Source organism: Bombus vancouverensis, chromosome 6 (genome assembly GCF_051014615.1).
Source record: "Bombus vancouverensis nearcticus chromosome 6, iyBomVanc1_principal, whole genome shotgun sequence".
In the NCBI taxonomy this organism is placed as follows: domain Eukaryota; kingdom Metazoa; phylum Arthropoda; class Insecta; order Hymenoptera; family Apidae; genus Bombus; species Bombus vancouverensis.
In genome coordinates, this window is record NC_134916.1 from 10,734,020 (window position 1) to 10,755,178 (window position 21,159).

At 44.6% G+C, this 21,159-nt stretch overlaps 1 protein-coding gene across 5 annotated transcripts in view; it reads left to right on the top strand.

Annotated features, from left to right (window-relative positions):
- The window catches only part of Prosap (SH3 and multiple ankyrin repeat domains prosap), a 181,009-nt gene that overhangs the window by 147,296 nt on the left and 12,554 nt on the right, over window positions 1-21,159 (top strand). For all 5 annotated transcript variants that reach the window (XM_033331737.2, XM_033331742.2, XM_033331744.2 and 2 more), the window contains 4 exons: window positions 13,101-13,226; window positions 17,952-18,132; window positions 18,510-18,829; window positions 19,420-19,684. In XM_033331737.2, coding sequence (XP_033187628.1) covers window positions 13,101-13,226; window positions 17,952-18,132; window positions 18,510-18,829; window positions 19,420-19,684 — 892 coding nt within the window. The remainder of the gene's footprint in view (window positions 1-13,100; window positions 13,227-17,951; window positions 18,133-18,509; window positions 18,830-19,419; window positions 19,685-21,159) is intronic.

The window sequence follows — 21,159 nt, forward strand, 5'->3', positions numbered from 1 at the left end:
CAATTCAACGTTACTTTGCACCTTCTCGCTGGCGATTTTTGCACGATTAAGGAAATCAGTCTTCCTTTTTTCTAACCGATTCGTTGGAAGAGAACTCGGTAATCGTGGGTAAACGGACCGACCACAAGTCTCGGAAACCGGATGACAAAGGCGGAACCAGTTCTAATAACCTGTCTCGAAGCAGACAAAAACCGGAGACCAGTTTAAGAAACGATAGACTCTAAACGATCATCGTTCGCTGCGCGATCGTCGATCTTCCTGGAAGAATCGATACTCTTTTCCCTGTACTTCCACTAAACGCTTTAATTCGCCACGTTTTTCAATTCCATCCAACTCTAATCCGGAATATCGAGCGTAGAATATCGCGAGCTAAAGACGAGCTTAACATACGGTTACCATGGAGCGATCAAAGTGCCGGGATATCGAAGCTGCGGTGTAAATTCTTTGTAAGATAAAATTTCGCACGAGGTAACAATTCTTAAAGGTTTCAATAATTTCCTAGTAATCTATGGTAATAGTATACGAATTTGTATCAAAGTGTACAAATTAATGGTGAGAAGCAACAGCTACCACGTTTCCTAAGGAGACATCGGTCTATAAATCTAAAGTAGGTACTTGTTAGAAACATAACGACGCTGTATCTTACTATTATATACTTTGCTACATACGTTTACTACGTAAATATCACTGCTTGTATCAACCCCGTTACAATCCTATTTTTCTAACGTTAAAAAGAATCTTCACACGATTCCGACAAAATACGAGAATTTTATCGACATGCGCGATTCCTCCGTATCAAACATCTTCCTCTTCGAACGTTCCGAGCATTACGTTCGGACCTTACGACTTCTCTTTGTTCGTTCAAGGCGAGAGCAATATAAAATCGGAATATAAATGTTGGAGAACTGTAGCGCGGTTGAAATTAAAATTGTGAAAATCCAAAGTGTTGCAATCGGTTTAGGACACGCTTTGCAGTCTAACTTTTTTCAGTGTCGATATCGTCTCATATCCGGCGTGACGCGTCACGAAACTTTGTTGCTCCTGCAGGTTCCGCGTGAATCCACCTTCTTGGCGTTCATCAGCGTTCCGTGAAACGACGCGTAAACGATACTCGACGTGTTCTTCCGGTGCAGCGCGGACGGAACTGGATCCCGTGGCAGGGCAGAAAAGTCTCGTCCGGGACGAATGTGTAAACCGGAACCAGTCGCGGAGGATGGCCGAGAGACTCGCAGGCAAAAGTAAAACGGCGAATGGCCGCCCGCGGCCGTTTCCGAAGCCGGATTATCCCGGTGCCGCGGAAACCCATAATTCCTGTAATAAGGTCATTATCGTGTGACCCGGGACTGAACACCGGGACCAAGCCACGAACACACACCGGCGGCTCGCTTGCATAAATACAGATTTCCATTTATACCTCGCCGCGCTCGCGCCACGGTATTCCCTGTGCGCGAGTACACGTGCACGCGAGTACCGTGTATACGCGTATTATACGAACTCGCGGCTCATGCCTTGGACAGTGGCGTAACTTCGAATCCGGGTCACTTTGTTCCTCGCAGACAAGTGTACTCGACGATGGCTCGATTTTTGCCGATTCCAGTTTAAATTTGGAGTTGAACGTACAATGCATTTGTGGATGTATGTGCTTCTCGTGGAGTTTCGAAGCTCCACTTTCAGCATCGTTGAGCGATGACATTAGGTGATAGATTTTTGATGACCTTTTCGTGCAGTTTGAAAGCTTTACTTTCGGCTACATTGGGTAGCGTCGAGTGGCGCCAATCTTGTTATTAGATTTCTATGTATTTATGGGAAGTTTAAAGAGGCAAAAGCGCGCAGAATGGGTACGATATACGAGGAAAGCCAAATATCTGTTTCAATTCCTTTGATTCTGGTCATAAAAATCTGCATAAAAAATAATGTAGCTGTTACGCTGAGTTCACAGTTGTGTCCACGTCAAAGGTCATAAATAATTCACGGATAGAATACGAGGAATGGGTCAATTGTTGTAATAAGCTTTGATTTGTATAGTCCAGGTCAGGATATAGCAAGATGAACTATTGTATTAGAAGTGGTATCGATTAATACCGCAGCGATATTCCGTTGATTCCGTTTCTTTACGTCCGTAAAGATGTCGTAAGTTATTATCTCGTTGATCGAAAACTTTCTGTTTTCGTGTTCGGTTAATTTTACGACTTCGTTATATAAACGACTCAGAAGTCAAACTGATCAACTAAATCGGGATTAATCGTTGGATTTCCGAAGAACCAGAGGCTAATCGTGTATTGTGACGCTAAATGTAAGAAATTTTGTGAATGAACGAGCGATTCGTGCCATGATCCGCGTTATATCATGTCCTGAACGAACAGTGTTCGGTATTCGCTGTCGAGTTGCCTGCTAACTGCTCGTAAAAGTCTAAAAGTAAATCTACCGACGAACGTAAGTTTCCGAACCATTCACCAACAGCGATGTAGACACAGCATTAAACTGCACGAAGAAGAACTCTATTCCTGATGAACAACGTTCGACTTAACTACCATGTTTTCGCGACATCGGAAAACTTACGACTAAATGCAAACGCGACAATGAATCGGTCATCGACTCTTCGAAGAACGTGATCTCCAAACGCTCCAATTTAGCTCGAGTTCTCCTTCCTTTTCGCCAACTTGGTTCAAGTTCTAGGGCTCTCCCCTCCTTTTACTCGAGATTTACCAGAGATGGTTACGCCACTGCGAGCCGAACAGGCCGGTGTATAAATGCCTAGATGCACACAGTTGTGAGAGCGTAGGTACACGCGAGAGGGGCCTGGCATACCATCGACTGTCCATAGCCACCTAAGCAGATTCTGTCCCCAAGGTACGAGCGGCGAGGATTCGTAGCGTTCAATTTGCATTCTAAAGTCCTGGCGATGCGGAGAAAGAAGAGGAGTCTCTCGGCCACTCGGCGCTAGCTTGCGCGCCACGCCGGATCTCCTCGCGTTTCCACGCTGCTCGCTACTTTCCATTTGTCGCTTTATCGCTTATACGATCAGAACGAAGTCAAATCTCAGAAGCCAGCGAACCCATCGTCGTAAATTCGACGAAGCTGACATTGAAGATCGCAAACGTGCAACCATGAACTACGCTACTGCTCATAAGTATCTGGACATTTCGGTTCGTACTAACGGTACGTGAACTTCGCCAAAGTGTACAAATTAATGGGAAATTAACAGTTAGAAACAGCACATGCTACGCTTTCCATGCAGTCGTTAAACTATAAATCTAAAGTACCTGTTAAACACGTAGCAATAACACGTTTCACGGTTTATCGCGTATACCGCGACATACGTTCGCTATGGAAACATCGCGCTGGTTGTATTAGCGTCAGAGAGGTGACGACAACTACGTATCTCGTTTAGAACACAAGTTAGAGAGCTAACTTACTTATTGACTGACCTGTGCATTACTCGCGTACCCCGTGTTTATTCAGTCCTAGCAAATACTCGTCCGAACCTAGGGCCGAGGATGGCAAAAAGCAGTTCTACGCTAGCAAAGTATCGCAGAAAGGTAGAAAGGAAATCGGTTCTTAGGTCTGAGAGAGTCGTTTAACGTTTGTTTGCTCAAGAAAGAGGGCGACGTAGGGGTAGTCAGGGTTGGTACCATCGAGGATAGGTACAAAGTAAAGGAATTGACTGTCTCTGCTGTCGACTCGTCCTACGATTATCCTTCCGTAGAACGAACAATAACACGATCGACCGTCATTTTCCGTGCAATTTGTAACCAGTTCTCGGGCGGTTGATCCTCGTGGTTTTTCTGACGCGTAAGAAATAGAAATAGCCGGGGTTAACGAGCCAGAAATAATCGTATTTCTGTAAATTCGTTAATCCATGCCGAAATATGTTCGTAGGAGGGCTGATTCGTGGGCGTAAACGCGACGTTATCCGGCTCGTTCGATTACGTGCATTCGATGGTAATAAAAGCTTCGATTTAGTTGCATCAGAGGATTCCTGAAAATCGACGACGGTTATCGAGGCTCGGCAGTTTTGAATAAAACATTTCCCCTGGCGTAACGTGCTAAGGCACAGTGACGCAACCGATGGTGCAACGAGGTTGTATTTTGCATTCTGCGAGGACACGATGCAGGATAATTTTCGAACTCGCTTTCATTGCCATCGTATAAGCTTCCGAGCGACCGAGCGCCGAGCCAAGAGCGATCTTCGCTGCTTAGGGAGAAAAGAAATCGATTAAACGTCTCATCTAGGTCACGTGGACTACTGCAGTTAGAAGACACGTCGATCGACTACCCCAATTGAAAAGTGCAGAAATAATTATTTTAATAGTTTAATAATCGAAATTTACAAGAGGACACGGTCAGATTTTTATAGAAAAGCAGATATATTTACACGTAATTATCATCAAATGCCAGCAACGACATTGCAAAGCTTATAAAAAGCGGAGTAAATCGTTTTAACCTCTGAGGCGCTTGCTTAATTTTTACTTATTTAACCAACACGCGACGAACCTAAATCTGTCGCGATAGTCGTTTGTTTTCACGTTGTTGTCTATCTTATCAAACATAAGCTTAATTTCAGACGGGCAAAATCTTTGTAGATATATACGAATGTTACAATCCAAGGCACAACAAGGCCATTTTGCCGGAAAGTAGTTCGTAATAAATATTTGTCCAAGATATAGTCGATGCGAGTAATTTAAGCTATTAACTAGCAAGGACGAGTTAAGTCGTCACTCGAGTTATCAATCTTTTGGACAAAATATCGAGAGGTTCGATGAATTCGTAGCAAAATTGAAGAATTTATAGGCAAAATATATCTGCATAGAATTAACCTTATATATCGAATGATATATGGTCCGTTTCTTTCGATCATTTGCTGTTACAAATCGAGTGATTTACTTTTTCGAAAACCTATTCATTTTTTATCGTTAAACTTCGTCGAATTTAATTTTTTACTTACTGTAGGGTGTTCGATCGGCCAGGATTCGGAGATAGTTTGAAACGTCTAGACAAATAAATTTCTTCCATGAACAACTTACAACGATTTTCGAAAAGATTATACTAAAACTCGAAACATCGAACAATATTTATGGGAAACCCTTTCGTGACGCTTCCGAGCGACGTCAGCCAGATGTCCAAAGAGTTTGTCGGTCAAACGATCACCGATGGTCTTTTTATTTTTCGGATGTGTCGGCAATTCGATTTCGTATTCCGTCCGTCCCTCCCTCACCGCGTGCATCGAAGGTTTATGGCTCGTATTTCCTCTTTAACGCCAAAGTTGCTTCGACCGCGGCTGATTCCACTCGCCTTTGTGCTCCCTTCGCTGATTCTCCGAACTTCGCTTCGTCCTGTGGCCTACGTTCGCCGGAGGACGAATCGTATCCTGCTTCGTCCTCAAGATGGACATCGAGGATGATCGCCCGTTACGTTCCAATGATACGTCGTGTTTTACGAATTCTTGGCTTTCGTAATCGTCGCATCGACGTGTCCACGTTTACAGTCACGAATCGTTTCGTAATACGCTTCCACGTCGTTTCTTTCTCCTCCATTTAACCGTGACTGACTGTAAACAGTTTACGAAGTTCACTGCTCGTTTCTTTAATTAACACGTTCATTGTGAATTAAACGATAACACCTAAAACGTATAATTGCACCTCTTTTCACGAGAAACGTCTTTGTCTGAAATATTAGGTCGCTATTTAAATCCTGTGCTAAATTAAATCTTCTATTTCCATATATTATTCGGTTTATGACGTCCATCCATGTTGCGTTACGTCTCTTTTATAAAGATCAACATTATTTTAATCTTCGTCCTCCAAACTATTTTTCCTCTGAAGAGATGAAAATCTTTCGACAACAGTTCTGTTATTGGTGAATTCTTTCTAGATATCACGTTAGCACGTTAACTGAAATATCTTACTTCTGTCTTCTGTCGTATTTTCTCCGGAATGTTTTAAAGCAGAAAAATATGTATCGCAGTTATACGCGACACAAACTTCTCAGTCTAATAAAAAATATCCGCGCTTACGTGTGACGCTTATAGGAAAGCCCACCTTTACTCGTTCCCTCGACTACGTTTCGATCCGTGTTTCCGTTTCTCTGTTCGATGGTGGGCCACCTTTCGCGGAACTTCCTAATTGACGAGCGTCGTTGGCCAACCAAATTCGCGTATTTGTTCTAGCAATTTGTAGGGTCTCACGATGCGCGCTAATTAAACGTGCCGCGCGACGTTCGGGTAAAAATACATGCTCAAGGGTGACGACCTTTATGTCGAGAGACTACAGACCTCTGGAAGTTGTCCGACGAATAAGGAAAAAAAAAGAAAAAAATGGTCTGCGAGAAGAGAAAGAAGGGCTGATCTTTGGTCTGTGGCGTCGAATCCGCTCGTCAACGAAGTCGCGAGTTGCAAAAACTCGTTTCGTGGTTCGTTGCGAAGGTTAAAACCGTAACGCTTCTATCTGGGTTGTACGGTGTTCGCCGCGGACGCACACGAGCTGGCCGAGCTTAACATCGGCGAGGCCCCTTGCCAGACCGCAATTACATCCCATAAAGCACGATTGAGACACGGTTCGGCCATTATTCTCCCATACAGGGCCGTACAAAAGGGTCTCGCCGTTTAACGCGCCCCCATACGAGCTCCTTGCTTTCGGAATTTATCTACCTACACGCGTGCGTACACGCATGCCTCTTTCTCTCTATCTTTCTTCGTCCATCGGACGAAACCGAGGGAAATTGTTGGAGACCTCGGCGTCCAGCCATCCAGAATCGCCGTTTCCTTCGTAATTGTGCACGACATCGTCCTGTTCGTTGTTGCTCGTCTCGATGCGATAGCGTGGAGGCAAGCGAAGATACTCTTTTTCGAGAGAATCTCCTCGAATATTCCGTTGATTCTCCTGGAAAAATCCAAGGACATAGATGGAACGAGGCTCTGCGCGCTCGAATGCAAATCGCAGCCGGCTCTCGCGTCCATTTCCCTAATCCCGAACGGCGGTGACACGTTCATGCATTTATGCATTCTTTCTTCGATTCATCTCGCGTAATCGTCGTCGTGGAAAACGACGGGAAACTTCTAATTCGATCGGGCTGGATGTCTCTAAATCGAGCGAGAATACTGTGCATCGAAGAACCTGAAGAAGGTGAATCAGGAAAGGAAATGGGGCAGCAGGAGACGAACTCGATAAGAACAGGGGTTGAGATCGCGTCTGTCGACGATGAATATGGGCAGGTCGAAGAGGACAGCGATCGAAGAAGTCGATCGGGGGGGCAAAAAAAGAAGTGAAACTGGCGAGACCGACTTTCACTCCAAAGACGTAAGTTACGATCTTTCTGGACGCTGGTGTATTTGTTGATATTCGAGGGACAGAGAGAAAAAATGATGCAATCGCTTCATTGAGTAACCGCGTAAGATAAATTACCGCCGCGTATGCTACTCGGTCAGCGTGATCGCCCACCTTTTGCCAGTCGAACGTGCCGAATAGCCAGAGGATGGGGTCGTCTCGAAGATAATATTGTCCTTCGACCGGTCCCTTCCACGCTTTTTCTCCCTTTTTTCTTCCTTTCTTTTAGTTTCTTGTTCTGATTCCTGGTCGCGCTTAATCGACGAAACTCGAGGCACGTCTCGACGTCGCGCGCGATTGTGCGGCTTCTTAAGACTTTACGAAGCAATTACCGCGCCGCTAATTAGAGTACAAGCGTCGGTATCCGTGGGCAGTCCGATTTTTGCCTACGAGGAGCGCGCGATCCTTCGCGTAATTGCAATTTCGATTGCCGTCGACGATTTCATTCTTCGCCGTGTTCCATTCTGCCTGTGTTTTCCGGCTGGTAAGCCTCGTGACTTAACGCCGCGCGAACGATAAAGTAAAGCGGATCTGAGCGTAAAGAAAAAACGAAGAAGAGAAGAATGGAGTGATTTAGACGGGGGAGGATTTGGTCAGACCCCACCGGTGGATTTCGGGCGATTTATAAAGCTAACGATTACTAACTGGCTAGCAAGTCACGCGTGTCGAAGCGTTTCAGCCCAAGGTATTAATTATCTGGACTCTCTTGTACGATCGAACCATTGGAAATAGTTGATATAGGGGCTTGCATTTATTATGTATTTAATGGCTAATAAAAGGAACAGAGGGAAAACGACGACGACGCCGACCGAACCACGCGCGTATTTCAAAGCAAACGTAAAAGAAGAAAGTTAAATGCACAGATATATAGATACTACGAAGCACAATGCGCATAAATGAAAAGAACGAGCGACGTTTCTTTATATGAATCAATATTACGTGAAATTTTATCGTACGATTAAATATATACCAGCTTTGAAATGGTCGATATCGATAAATTTATGTAATGTGTGCAAGAACAAATTTGCTATAAGACAAATCGTCGACTCGCTGAGATCGTCGATTTTGATATCCGCGAAACTTCAATTAATCTTTGGAAATGTATCTTTGCATAGTCTGCACATTTTTACACATTTCAATTTCTCGTGAATACGTAAGAATCCAATTATTATACAAAAGGACGTTGCAATCCTCGTCGATCGAAAGTCTGCTTGTCGATCAAATATACGAATAAGGCTGAGTAGTCCGGGTTGTCCTCCATCAGGATTCAAGAGAGAGAACGGCCGGGACACGGAGATTTAGGTGCGTCGTTAAATGTCCCGGGCAAGATCAACATTTGCCTTTCTTCTTCCGCGTGTTCTCTTGCTTCCCTGCAGAGAGAAGGCCATTCGTTCTTTCGTTTCCTTTCGCTAGGACTGCTTCAGAAAATTTTTCTTTCCCCGGGGTGGAAAAGAAGTTGCAAGGCGACCCTCGCGCGTCGATCCGCCGTATTTACACAGGCTCGACAGTCGAGAACGAGTTCTCGCTAACGAAGACGAAATTTAACGAACATCCAGACCTTCTGCTCCCTTTTTTTCTTCCGAACGGATGATCGAGCTTGCTAACGACCACGAGCTGCTTCCAAGCCGAAGAAATCCTTTCGACGAACCCATCGACGAGCCTTCGATGCTCGCCTGGAACCAGGTTGGCGTGACTGATAATTCTCCGCGAAAATGGTACGCGTTGGCAACCTGCCACCAGCTGGGACGATGTTCAGCGAAATCTTCGCTGTTAAATACCCGGCGATGAAATCTTCGAGTCATTCTCTCGAAGCGGTTTAACCTTCCACTGACTTGCAATGATTACCGAAGCAACCGTTTCACGCGTTACCGAGAAATTTCACGAAGAAACCTTTCTTGCGTACGCTCTTGACCTGTTGACCGGGTCATTCGTTAATCCGAAGCTGCTGTTATATCATAGAATCGAAAAGTATGGTAACAAAGACAAATGCGTTCCTGTTAGATTGGTTTTGGTTCGTGGGAATGTAAGTACTTCTTGCACGGAATATAATTTATTTTTAGGAGAAACGAAACAAAATATAACAAAATAGAGGGTCGCTACAAAAGAGATACCTTTTAGCTATAAACCATTAACTGTTTCAACGTTTCTGCTGTAATAAGTTCTTGAAGAGCTCTAATTTCAATATAAAATAATTGAAAACAGCATGTCCAGTTCGAAGATGTAAGTCTGTTAAAACTATCCAATAAGTTGAAGTTTCGCGAAATTTAGGAAACCAGAGTTGCAATTATTATTAACGAGCGGTATTTTCGCTCCCTGTAAAAAATAGGAAATTTATCGTACCGCGTTTTCCCCGCGTAGTCTTCTTTTTACGTATATGTTAATCCGATGACAATAATCTGATGAAACGGGATAATGTGGAATTCAATTCAGCGTTGCGCCTAAAGAGTCCCATAGAGAACAGCAAAAGCATTTAGTTTGTGAACGAACCTCCCTCGGAACCAGCCAAAAGAATTCAATCCACGGATTATGGTATCCACTTTATCAAGACCAGGCTCGTGTGCAAATTGGTAGAACGCGAAAAAACCGTGCGGCAAAGCTGGAACATACTTGGAAGGCTCGAGACGGCTGGCCGTGCATCAACCAGGCAGATCGTTCGCTTTGTCCCTCTGTGGCTCGGCCGTTTTTCTCCCTTTCGGTGGCTTTTTTCAGGGCTGATTCTCAGCCACACCCCCGTACGTCAGAGACGTTTTAAACGGGGACCAGACACGCTCGCGCAACTCGGTACTTTGGTCCGAGGCCTTTAATTTGGCACGTGTTCCACTCTTGGCTATTGTTGCCATGATTGTTGGGTGGATCACTCTTTCCTCTCGCTCTGTCTGTGCCCGTCTTCCGCCCCCTCTTTCGCCGCTGGTTTTTGCGGTAAACGGCGGATGCTGGTAATGCACCGGCCCGCGTCTGTAGCCCAGTGCATGCCCGGCACGTGTTTCGTTTCTTCGTGGCCGTTTTTCGCGCTGCGGGCGACTTTCCATCGGAACGAAACGTTTCCGACAAGTTGAACGCGTCTCTCCTGCTCGCGATACTCCGAGCATCCGTGGAGCAGCACAGCACGCGAGTTCACCACCGTCGGGGATTCGAAATCGAGAGATCGTTGAACGTTAACCCGCGTTTGGGTCACTGAATGTTTGGATAGCTACAGTGACCACAAACAATAGTACTGACACGTACTCTTATTTTATAACGAAGCGTTTTTCTTATCAGGTTCTATATAGATGTTCCACCTTCGTTGTATCAGATTTTTGTAGGCTTTTATGCAAAATTCGAAGGTGCAAAAATTGATAAAATATATCTAGTATAACGTATATTTAATAATTAAATTTTTCTATTCGTACGACCGTATGAAAGTAAAATTATCTCTAAAATGTATAAGATACCCGGGTATTTTAATCGTTCAACAGTCGCGAAGATTTTAGTTGAGTGTACAAAAATTGAACAAATTGTTGATTTACTTTAATTGAATTCTCCCAAGGAATCGAGACGATGGTCGAACTTTGTTGCTCGAAGTTTCTTCCTCCGTGTCGTATAGTGGATAATAAATTACAGAACGCCTTTTAATTTAGCGCGCGAATCCTTCACGGAGAAGCATTTGACCCTCGTTGCCCTGTCGGATGCATTCTACTCCAAATCATTCATCGACCCAGCGAGGAATTGCCCAGCCGCTTGACGAATAGCGTGCAGACGATCGAAGTCGAGAGTGGTTCACATTCGACTCGTTTTCGAACCGTGCGACCGAAACTGGGCCACTCATTTACCTTAATAATGCTTGGCTGTTGGTCGACTTTCGTTTTTCACAGCGACTGGTTTTTCGCGACCTTGCTCGCGATTTCGTACGATTAACGGTTTGTGCATCGTTTAGTAATCGAGGTAAAGAAGCCCCTAAATGTTCAATCAACGAAGCCCCCAGAACGAGCGGCCAAAAAGCAACGTCGATGGAATTTAATTTTTAAAGATTCTATCGGTGGTTAGATTTTATTATTGCTTTATCTATTCTTTCATTTTAAGTTGCCCTATTTACGTAATCAAGAGAATTTCATATCTTTATTGTTTAATGTGTACTATTCTCCGTTACATAGAAAGATTCTAACTTTTACGCTCTGGGTATAACACGATATTCGTATAACGCGTAACAAATTTCCCATATTGCAGAGTTCCATTATTTGTGTGACGCTTGCGACGACAACGATCCAGTCTCCCTTAAACTCTAATGAACAATTATCAATGCGTTGACTGCAACGATAATCGTCGATGAGACCAATCTGTTATTAAAATTTTTAGAACGAATAAAATGAGAGAAATTTCGTGTATTAAAAAATTCTCAACCAATTGAACGACTCGGATACGTCTATGTGACGCGTATTGTCAGAGAAAAAGTGCGCGAACACGACACAATATCTCGCGAAAATGAAATATTATGTCACGATGTATCTCAATCTATCGCAATATACGTAAAATTCGCGTGACAGTCAACGTGTTTATTAATCATTATACGAACGTGTCTTTAATTCCTATGGTTGCAAACTGGGACGAGGAATGAAACCGTACGAAAGAAGCCTCGCTCCGCGGATGCGACCCACGAAGAGAACGTACGAGGCCTGTCGGCCAGCAAGATAAAGAGTGGCGCGTATACAAAGAAAACCTGCTGGCACGCAGCGCGTGAGGAAGAACGATGGCGAAATTCCCCGCGAACAGTCTGTAAATTCCAGACTTTACTGCCTGTCGTCGGTGAAATCGAAGCATATTATTTTAGCGCCGGATGATCCTCAACTCCCGCGCAAGACACATGCAAGAGGGCCTAGGGAACGAAGACGACGTCTTTCGTTGCGCCTAGAATAACGTTCGCCGCGAGAGGAATTCCCTTCGAGGAGGAAAGCGATTGAAATGCGTTTTACGAACGACCACGCGGCGAAATATCGACGTGGATAACGTGGACGATGGAAAACGTTTCAGGTCGGATTTCTCGATCGTCTTTATTACTTCCGAAGCTACCAGAAACCGCGTTCCCCTGGAACATTCTTCGATTTAAGGCTTCGGTGGATGCGTTTTCTGACGAACAAAGCATCGAGCTATATCGGTTCTTACGAAAGAAAATACTATTTTCCAGATGTTTCACCAATTCGTCCGAATATCTGGTCGTGCGATATCTGATCTGAGCAATTCTCGATGTGGCGATTGTAAAGAGCAATAACGGCGGCAGCAATTGAGACAAACGAATTCTTACAAATACATATAGAGTGCATATGCTTGTAGGGATTCGTTCGCTGGATGAAATTCGTCAGAACGTATTCATCGTTCGAGCAAGTTTGATTGGCCTCGTCGATCGAATTGGAATAAAATGGGTGTGGGAAAACGAATTTCTTCGATGCACGAAAATAAGCATTGATGAGATCTGGAAGGGAAGATCGCAGTGAGAACGACAGCGCGTCAAAACGCGCGTTCGCTGTAATCATAGCTTTATTCGATAGCGATAAAACGGTAAGGGGAATAAAATCGAATAAAATCTGGCAGAGAGGATTCCCATCGCCATGTCTTAGCGCGTTAATCGGTTCAAAGCGGGAAACCTTTACAACGAAGTGGTTTCGATTTGGTTCGAAGCGTTCACTCCACCCTGGGTCTCTGCCCTTGTTGCATGAAAATAGAGTGTGTTTAGTAGAACGGGGGTGGCGGGCCGTTTTTCCAGCGGGATGGGTTTTCGATTAATTCAGGCTGTGTGCTGGTTTGCAGGAGCTGAAGGAAAGCTTCAATTACGGCTTGTTCTGCCCGCCCGTGAATGGAAAAGCCGGAAAATTCTTGGACGAGGAACGTCGCCTCGGCGATTATCCCTTCAATGGACCCGTCGGCTACTTGGAGGTAAGACACCTTTCTTTACCTTAGTTCTGCTCGCGACAGCGCAGCGTGTTCTTCGCCGACTATTGCTGGCTTAAAGGACAACGACCATATCAAACAGCTGCACGATTTATAAAAGTATTCCAACACATACTGTAGAAAAATTTTAGGTATATATTACGTACGTTATATAAAAAAACATTTTGCAACTCCATTTATTAATTTAAAATATTACAGTACGACAGTATTTGTAACGAGACACGACCGTCATCGTCGTGATTATATTGATATTTGAAAATAATCTGAAAATGTACGTAAAAGTTGTAAAACATTTACCGCAAACCTATTTAGTATAAAGATTGGTATACAGCACGAAGAACCGTGTTGAATTTTAAAGATGATTTCATCGGATATCGAGGCTTGTTAATATAATGAATTAGCTTTATCAAGGTCTTAAAGCTTCGAGCTTAGCAGGTTCTTTCATTTTCAACTATGTCGTATTAAAATACTCCTTTGTAATTATAAAATGACATTAAAACCAAAAAGTCAATAACGCCGTACTTGCCAAGTCTCTCTTCCGTGATCTTCAAACTTTGTACAATCTGTATCTATTATAATATAATCATTATTAAAAGAAAAATCCTTCGTGAATGGGTTAAAATATCACTATTTGGTCGAAAATTTTCCCATCTTGTAATACGTACAGCACGAATGAAATAACCAGAAAATAAAATCCACTGAAAAACGTGCAATTTGCGTACTAAATATCAACGGTAAATGTTAATAAGAACGTAATATTTATATCGAGGAGTACGTAAGGAAGAGCCTGAGCTAAATGCAGTTGAAAGCGACGTAGGATCGCGAAAGGTTGGCGGTCGATTCCGGGGAAGGCCGGACGCTAATAGGTTAATTTGAATTTTCATCCCTGACCTCGGTATTATTCTCGTCGAGGAATAATCGCTGCGAGGGCGGCTGAATGCGAGGCTTAAACGGGCTGGTTCAGGCGCATTGACGCGGTCGAAAAGGTTTCTTCAGCTACGAGATTGGCCGGGTCCATTGACGTCCGGTGCCCGTCAAAGAAAACAAGCAACGAAAGAATGACGAAAGAGGTTTGCTCGGTTACGAAGAACTGCGACTCTTCAATATCAAGGGGTTTGCTCGGGAACCTGGCGATCCGCTATCATCCGTTCTCTCCCTCTATCTTGCGCGCGCGCATGTTTCTCCGCGTCCCTCGGGTCAAGGAGGGACCGCGTGGCTATTTTTTCCCCGTAAGCCTACTTCCTTTTTCACCTGCGAGGTGAGAAACGATCCGCGAGAAAGTAGAAAACATCGGTGGCGACCGGTCGTCAACGACGTCGTCCTCGACAACGAGCAAGAGCGAAAGGTTGCAGTGTGACCGTGAAAAGAAAAGGCGCCACACGCCGTTACGAATTCGTTCCGAGTGCCGGTGTTTCTCGGTTTTTCAACGGGACGATTATTCATACACCATCGATCATGCTCTCGATGAAAAGCCCCACTCGACAGCCATGCGATTACGCGTGTTTTTTCGAAGACCCTGGGACGCGATCCGAAGAGGAACGAAACCCGAAGGTACGACAGAAGAAACGCAGTGAATCTCGGAGTTAGATCGACTGGAGAAAAAGTGGTATTTCAATTCGAATGCGAACGGGTAAGCCGTGTAGAGATGGACTACCTTTTTTAACGTCAATTTTTTATGCCTAGAATCGGTAGAATAAATGCACACATTTTTCCTTGTAATACTATATATCGAATACATTTTTAGTAATTTTATCTTGCTTTAGAAATACGCATATAAAAGACGATAATAATATCCCAGACAATCCACGGTATAAGTTAGTCGAACTACTACATAGATGATGAAACGTGTTTTCGCGTTTATTGGAACAGTTCGACGTTTCTGTCGATTAACCGTGGCGATTTTCACGCCTCGTGCGGCTCAAATCCTATATCATAGAAAAAGGTACAGATACAGTTTTTCGCGATACGATTAGTGGAATTTTGCAGTAGACGTTTCCATCAAACGGAGCCATCTTAGGGCTCCCTCGCATGTTCCATCTTTCCCCGTCTCACCTTCGTTTCATTCGACGAAGAACGAAATAAAATTTCCAGCGCGTCGCACGAGATTTCGTAGTCCTTCGACAGATGGTAAAGACTCGACTTGCATCCAGGAGTCGATGCACCAGGACGGTGACTGTTGAAACGGGGTTTTGCGAAAAACAAATAATCCCGTGGTCGGTTAACGAGATCTGGATCTTGCCCGCGGTTTTCTTGCGTAACCGGATCTAGTTCTCATCTCGGTATTCCTCTTCTTCTTCTTCTTCTTCTTCGTAACTCGTCTCCGTTAACGCGATCGGCTCCAGTGCCGATAGCACGGTTGGTCTCGCCGCGGGGATTCACTTTCTAGGGTAGGTTGGTTGACTCGCGTAACTTCGTCGGCTACTTCTCGAACCTTGCACAAGTTACAAATTACCGAACCGTTCCTCGACCACGATCTCAAAAACTCATTCGACGAATACCTTCGTCTCCGTCTCCGCGTTCCCCTTTTTTACACTACTGTGCATAAATATTCGGACATTTCTAAATTATTACGAATACAGTGGCTCGCGAAAGTGTTTGAACATTTTTAGAGACTTTTTACGAATACATCAGGTGTGTTATAGGAAACATTCAAAGATTTCATTGGCACCATTAGGAAATTCGATTACCATAATTATATCGATCAAGTTTGAAACAAAGGAGCATGTATATTGAAGCTACAAGATTTTTAGTGCGAGTACCGTATATCTCACCGAAATCATAGGAATATTTAAACAGTCAGTTAGTCATTATTTCGTTATAACTTTTAAAAAGATAGAGAAAATCTTTTGATCGAATTGCACCAGGTGTTCAAATACTTGTACATGAGAACGTATGTACTTACGCGTATTCACGTCTGGCTCGTGAATTTCTCATAGAAAATTCGTACAACGTAGCGGTATCGCCTTTGTAGTATCACGGCAAAGGAACACGGGTTCAAACTGTACGCGAGCCGAGTGTACTTTTGATTGTTGCATAATTAATGCGCTCTATCCGAGGTTAATTAAACGGTAAGAGTTTTTCGTCGGGCGAAAAAAGATTCCACCTGGCTTCGAGATCTTTTTCCACCGAGCGACCTTGAGCCAGTCGGACAGCAGGGATTTTCAGCTCGTCCATTTCGCGAAATATTTCAACGTCGAGGTGGATGATGTAGATAAAGTGCGAACGTCCGAAGATGGTACGCGCCGGCTTGTTTTACTTTTTCTGCTTGCCGTTGGCTTAAGTTGCGCGCAATAATGCGGCCGCCATATAGGACCTGGATAGAAATAAATACGCGGGGTTAGACAGACCCATAGATCACCTGTATTCGGTACCATCGGTGTTCGCCACGATGTTCCTTTTTATTTTTTTCCTTTTTTCTTTTTCTTTTACGTGTGTGTTCCTTGCACTCGTCGATCGCACGAACCGAACGAGCGAACGTACGCTCGATCTCGTCACGCGAGATTCACTTTCAGAAACGAGCTGGCTTACAAACGAGCTGCAACTACCTGCGTCTCGCGAGAAAAACTTAGCCGTGACTATTAATTTTCACGCCTCGCTGTTTCCTCGAGGACGATTCAATTTTCGAAATCGCTGCGCTTCGTTAGCAGCGAATCTTGGCGAATCCGAGCATTGTTTTCCAACGACGAATCTCCTTCGTCGTGATATTACAGCGAGGCAATTAACGAGACCTTCGTCCGTTGCTTTCTTCGGCGAAGTACGCGATTACACGCGTATCGAGCCAAGAAGCAAGATGCGATAGCACGTCGCGTAATTAGACGCGCGCCAAAAAGGCTCGTAATAAAACTGTTGCCTGCGTAATAACGTGATTAACCGTCATCGAGTAAGCAGACCGAGTGACGGTGCAATTCAACGCGCGGAAAGGAGGAAAAGTCGCGGGTAAGGTAGCCGACGTTGGATACGCACGTAACCCTAGTTGAAGGAACGCGACCATTAAATACGCCAAGGATGTCTTTGCATCCGAATGCAATCGTTTACCACACGATTGGTAGCACCTCGCTTGCTTGGTTCGTAGCTCAAAGTTCACCGACAGGCTTTTCCCTCCGCTATACGCGCAAAGACGTAGAGATAGATAATCGTTAATCGTACAGTAACGTCTAATTTGTAAAAAGTTGCACGACAGGAAGTAAAAAATTCGTTGATCAAAGGCGGTTGGGCTTTTGTAATATGACGGTACATTCGTTATTTTCGTAGCGGCCTATCTCTAATTTACATTGCAACTCCGGTTCCCTGGATAATCATAATTGCTGCTAACGGTAGTCATTAACGCGGTCGTAGCTGCGATATTGCCTATCCGTCAGTAATCTAACGCTGTGAAGCACGACGCCTCCGATAATTACAAAGAAGCTGTAACCACCAGGAAGCGACAGGGTGAATCCCCCATTAAGCCGAGATAATTTTATACGTTTTGTCCTCGGTATTTTCCGGCTAAGTCTATCCTCGAGGAAAAACTAACGTGCGTATTTCGCGACCATCGAGCAAGATCGGTGTTGAAAAAACGCCTAAAACACCTGTGGACGTGCGACAGCTGATTAAGCAGGATGGTATAATCGCTATATGCGCTTGATAATTAATTATATTTTCTGACCGATTTAAATCTATGGCCAGCTACAATATGACTTAAGATTTAACTTAGAATTTTGTAATTCGCAGCTCAAGTACAAGAGACGAGTATACAAGATGCTGCATCTCGACGAGAAACAGCTGAAGGCGATGCACACGAGAACGAACTTGCGAAGGTTACTGGAATACGTGGCAAACAGCCAGGTCGAGAAGATCGCCAAGATGTGCAGCAAGGGTCTGGATCCTAATTTCCACTGCCAGGAAACCGGAGGTAAAACCGATTACGAGTTTCTTTCTCGGTTGAATTTGTGGCACTGATCCGGCAAACGTTCTACCGTAGTTGCCGAAAAAGCTCGATTTCATTTAGATAAAAGCTTCGTGGCGAGCTAATTCATGCAAGGAGGAAAAGTTCTCGCTGAAACGTCGGATATAACTGTATTCCACTATGTAGCCAGCTATTTCTCGTTTGGCTAATCACAAACTCGCAACCACGCGTTTGCCTTCTGTCGCCTCGAGACAACATGCCGACCTTGAGGCCGCGTCAGTGGTCATCGGATTTCCTCGTGTCCATCAGAATCTTCCACGCGTTAGGAATCCACGTCGATGTACCGCGAGTGATCTCACGCGAAAATTTGCCTGCTTTTGCAGAAACTCCGTTGACCTTGGCCACGACCCTGAAAAAGCCTTCGAAGGTCATAATAGCGCTGGTGAACGGCGGCGCGCTGTTGGATTATCGAACGAAAGAGGGTCTGACGGCAATGCATCGCGCCGTCGAACGAAACAGCTTGGAGGCGGTGAAAACGCTGCTCGAGCTTGGCGCCAGCCCCAATTACAAGGACACCAAAGGATTGACGCCGCTCTATTACAGCGTCATATACAAGACCGACCCGATGCTCTGCGAAACGCTGCTTCATGACCACGCGACGATCGGCGCCCAGGATTTGCAGGGGTGGCAGGAAGTGCACCAGGTCTCGCAACAATTTTTTCTTTTTCTTTTGTACCATTTCCTAAAGCACTGTCCGTTTAAGCTGCGTCCTCGTCTAAGCAACAACGGTAAACTCATTATTGTCTGTCGTTGTTGCATGTTTGAAACGATAATCAACACATATCGACTTACAGAAACATTTCTCATACCGAACGACGGATATCTGGTGTTTGCTTCGGTTTCAAAATGGTCGTTTTTCCTAGCAGAAAAATTGTTCACGCACGGTTTCGTCGTGAAACGTTTGTTTCCACCAGAATGTGTTTCGTTTTACTCTGATCTTTACCGCTCTGATTGGAAACAAACAACAAGCGACTTCTGTTACGAGAAATAGTAGCACGAAAAATGGTGGAAAAACATTGGACAGTAAACCGGCAACTTTTTCAAAATACACGAAACATCGACCGAAAGTTGTTGGTTGTTGCTTGCAGTAAGGACGCAGCTTTAGACTGGACGTATCTATCTCGAGCAACACGTGGTAAGGTTTGAAGGACAAGTTAAGGGAAGGTAGGAAAAGTACGGTTTAATTATAATCGCGTCCCCTTCGATAATCGATACTTGGTGTGGTGTTCGCAGGCCTGCCGCAACAACCTGGTCCAACACCTGGATCACTTGCTTTTTTACGGCGCCGACATGAACGCGCGTAACGCATCTGGTAATACACCGTTGCACGTTTGCGCAGTGAACAACACGGACTCCTCTTGCATACGCCAGTTGCTGTTCAGAGGCGCGCAGAAGGACAGTTTGAATTACGCGAACCAAACGCCTTACCAGGTCGCCGTGATCGCCGGGAACATGGAGCTGGCCGAGGTCATTAAGAACTATCAGCCGGAGGAAGTTGGTGAGTGCGAATCACACTGACAGATAGGCGAACCTCGTCGAAGATTCGACGTGATTAGGGGAAGGAGGAACTGTTGGCGAGACAATCTTCCTTTTGTCGTTCTTTCAAGCAACAGAGAAAAGATGAAACCAAACCTCCCCTCCACGCGACCGCTGGTCGATCAGTTGATCGATTAATTTTCTACGTTTTGATCGTGCCATGCGATAGCCGATTCTTAATAGGTAGACAACATTCAGGCAATCGACAGCGATCACGAAAAACTCGTGATTCGGAGAATTCGATGAGCGTGTTTCGCAATCCTTTTTGAATCGTTCGACGACATCGTTTCGCACTCGAGATTACGGACAACTCGAGTTGTACAACGTATACACGACGTAACACGTCCGTTGACAGACGAAGAGTAGCTACGCGAAACGCTTATCTGATAAAGCGCGGACTTCGCATCGACCGTCCGGGAATTTTTTAAACATAGAGCACGTCACGAATTTAGCCTGGCATGTGCATGTACGTAGAACGCTTCACTTTTTTTCTTTACCTGTCTACTAAGAGACAAACACGCTTCAGCGCTTGCTCGTAGCGTAGCGAAGAGTAGCTAGTGAACCATAGACTAGTCTAACGATGTAAATATATAACATACAAATATATATTTACGTATATATAATTGTGCGTGTATCTGTGTCTGTGCTGTATGACAAAAGTACATGAAATTGTAACAGTCTAATGGGATCTTTGGTGGTGATGGTCTTGTAAGACGTCGAGTATGTTTGTAACGATATAACGAGAAGTAACGACTAAAGTTTGATTGCTTTTGAGTAATTACTAACGATGCCGTATCTTTTGGTCTCGTCGTAGAGCGACTTCGCCGTTGTCGGATCTAACGAGATTGTTTTTGAAAATCGTACAGATACGGAGAAATCGAACTCCGCTGCTGACAAAACGGATATCGAACGTTCGATTGACAAGCCCGGCAATGGCGAAGTCGTGAAAACAAGTTGACTAGTAATGTTTGGTAGTTTCGACGTACTTTGTGAGTATACGTACGTGTGTCGTCGTGGACCATTGGAATTCCCTTGGAGTAAAATGGAAAAAGCGAAGCTGTTTCCAGTCGATGCTTCCGAGGAGTCCGGTGGCCCGTTGACGGCAACCTCGAAATCACCGGTGCACATGTGCTGTGTCTGTCTAACAAAAAAAAAAAAAAAAAAAGAGAGAAAAGGAAGTACGAAAGTACGATGCGGATATATCTCAGTGGCACCTTTACAACCTCGGGCACATTGTATCGTACAAAACAGATACAAGCAACCGCGTCGAATGCGTGACTCTTGCGTGTGCTTTTCACCGCTTTCTTGTATACAGAGACTAACGATGATAACGTTATTCGATCGTCGTTGTTCCTTATAACACGTGACATAACGTGAATCACATGCCGTCGAGCAATGCCGAGTATTTAACAATTTGTGTAGGTGCGCGTGTGTGCG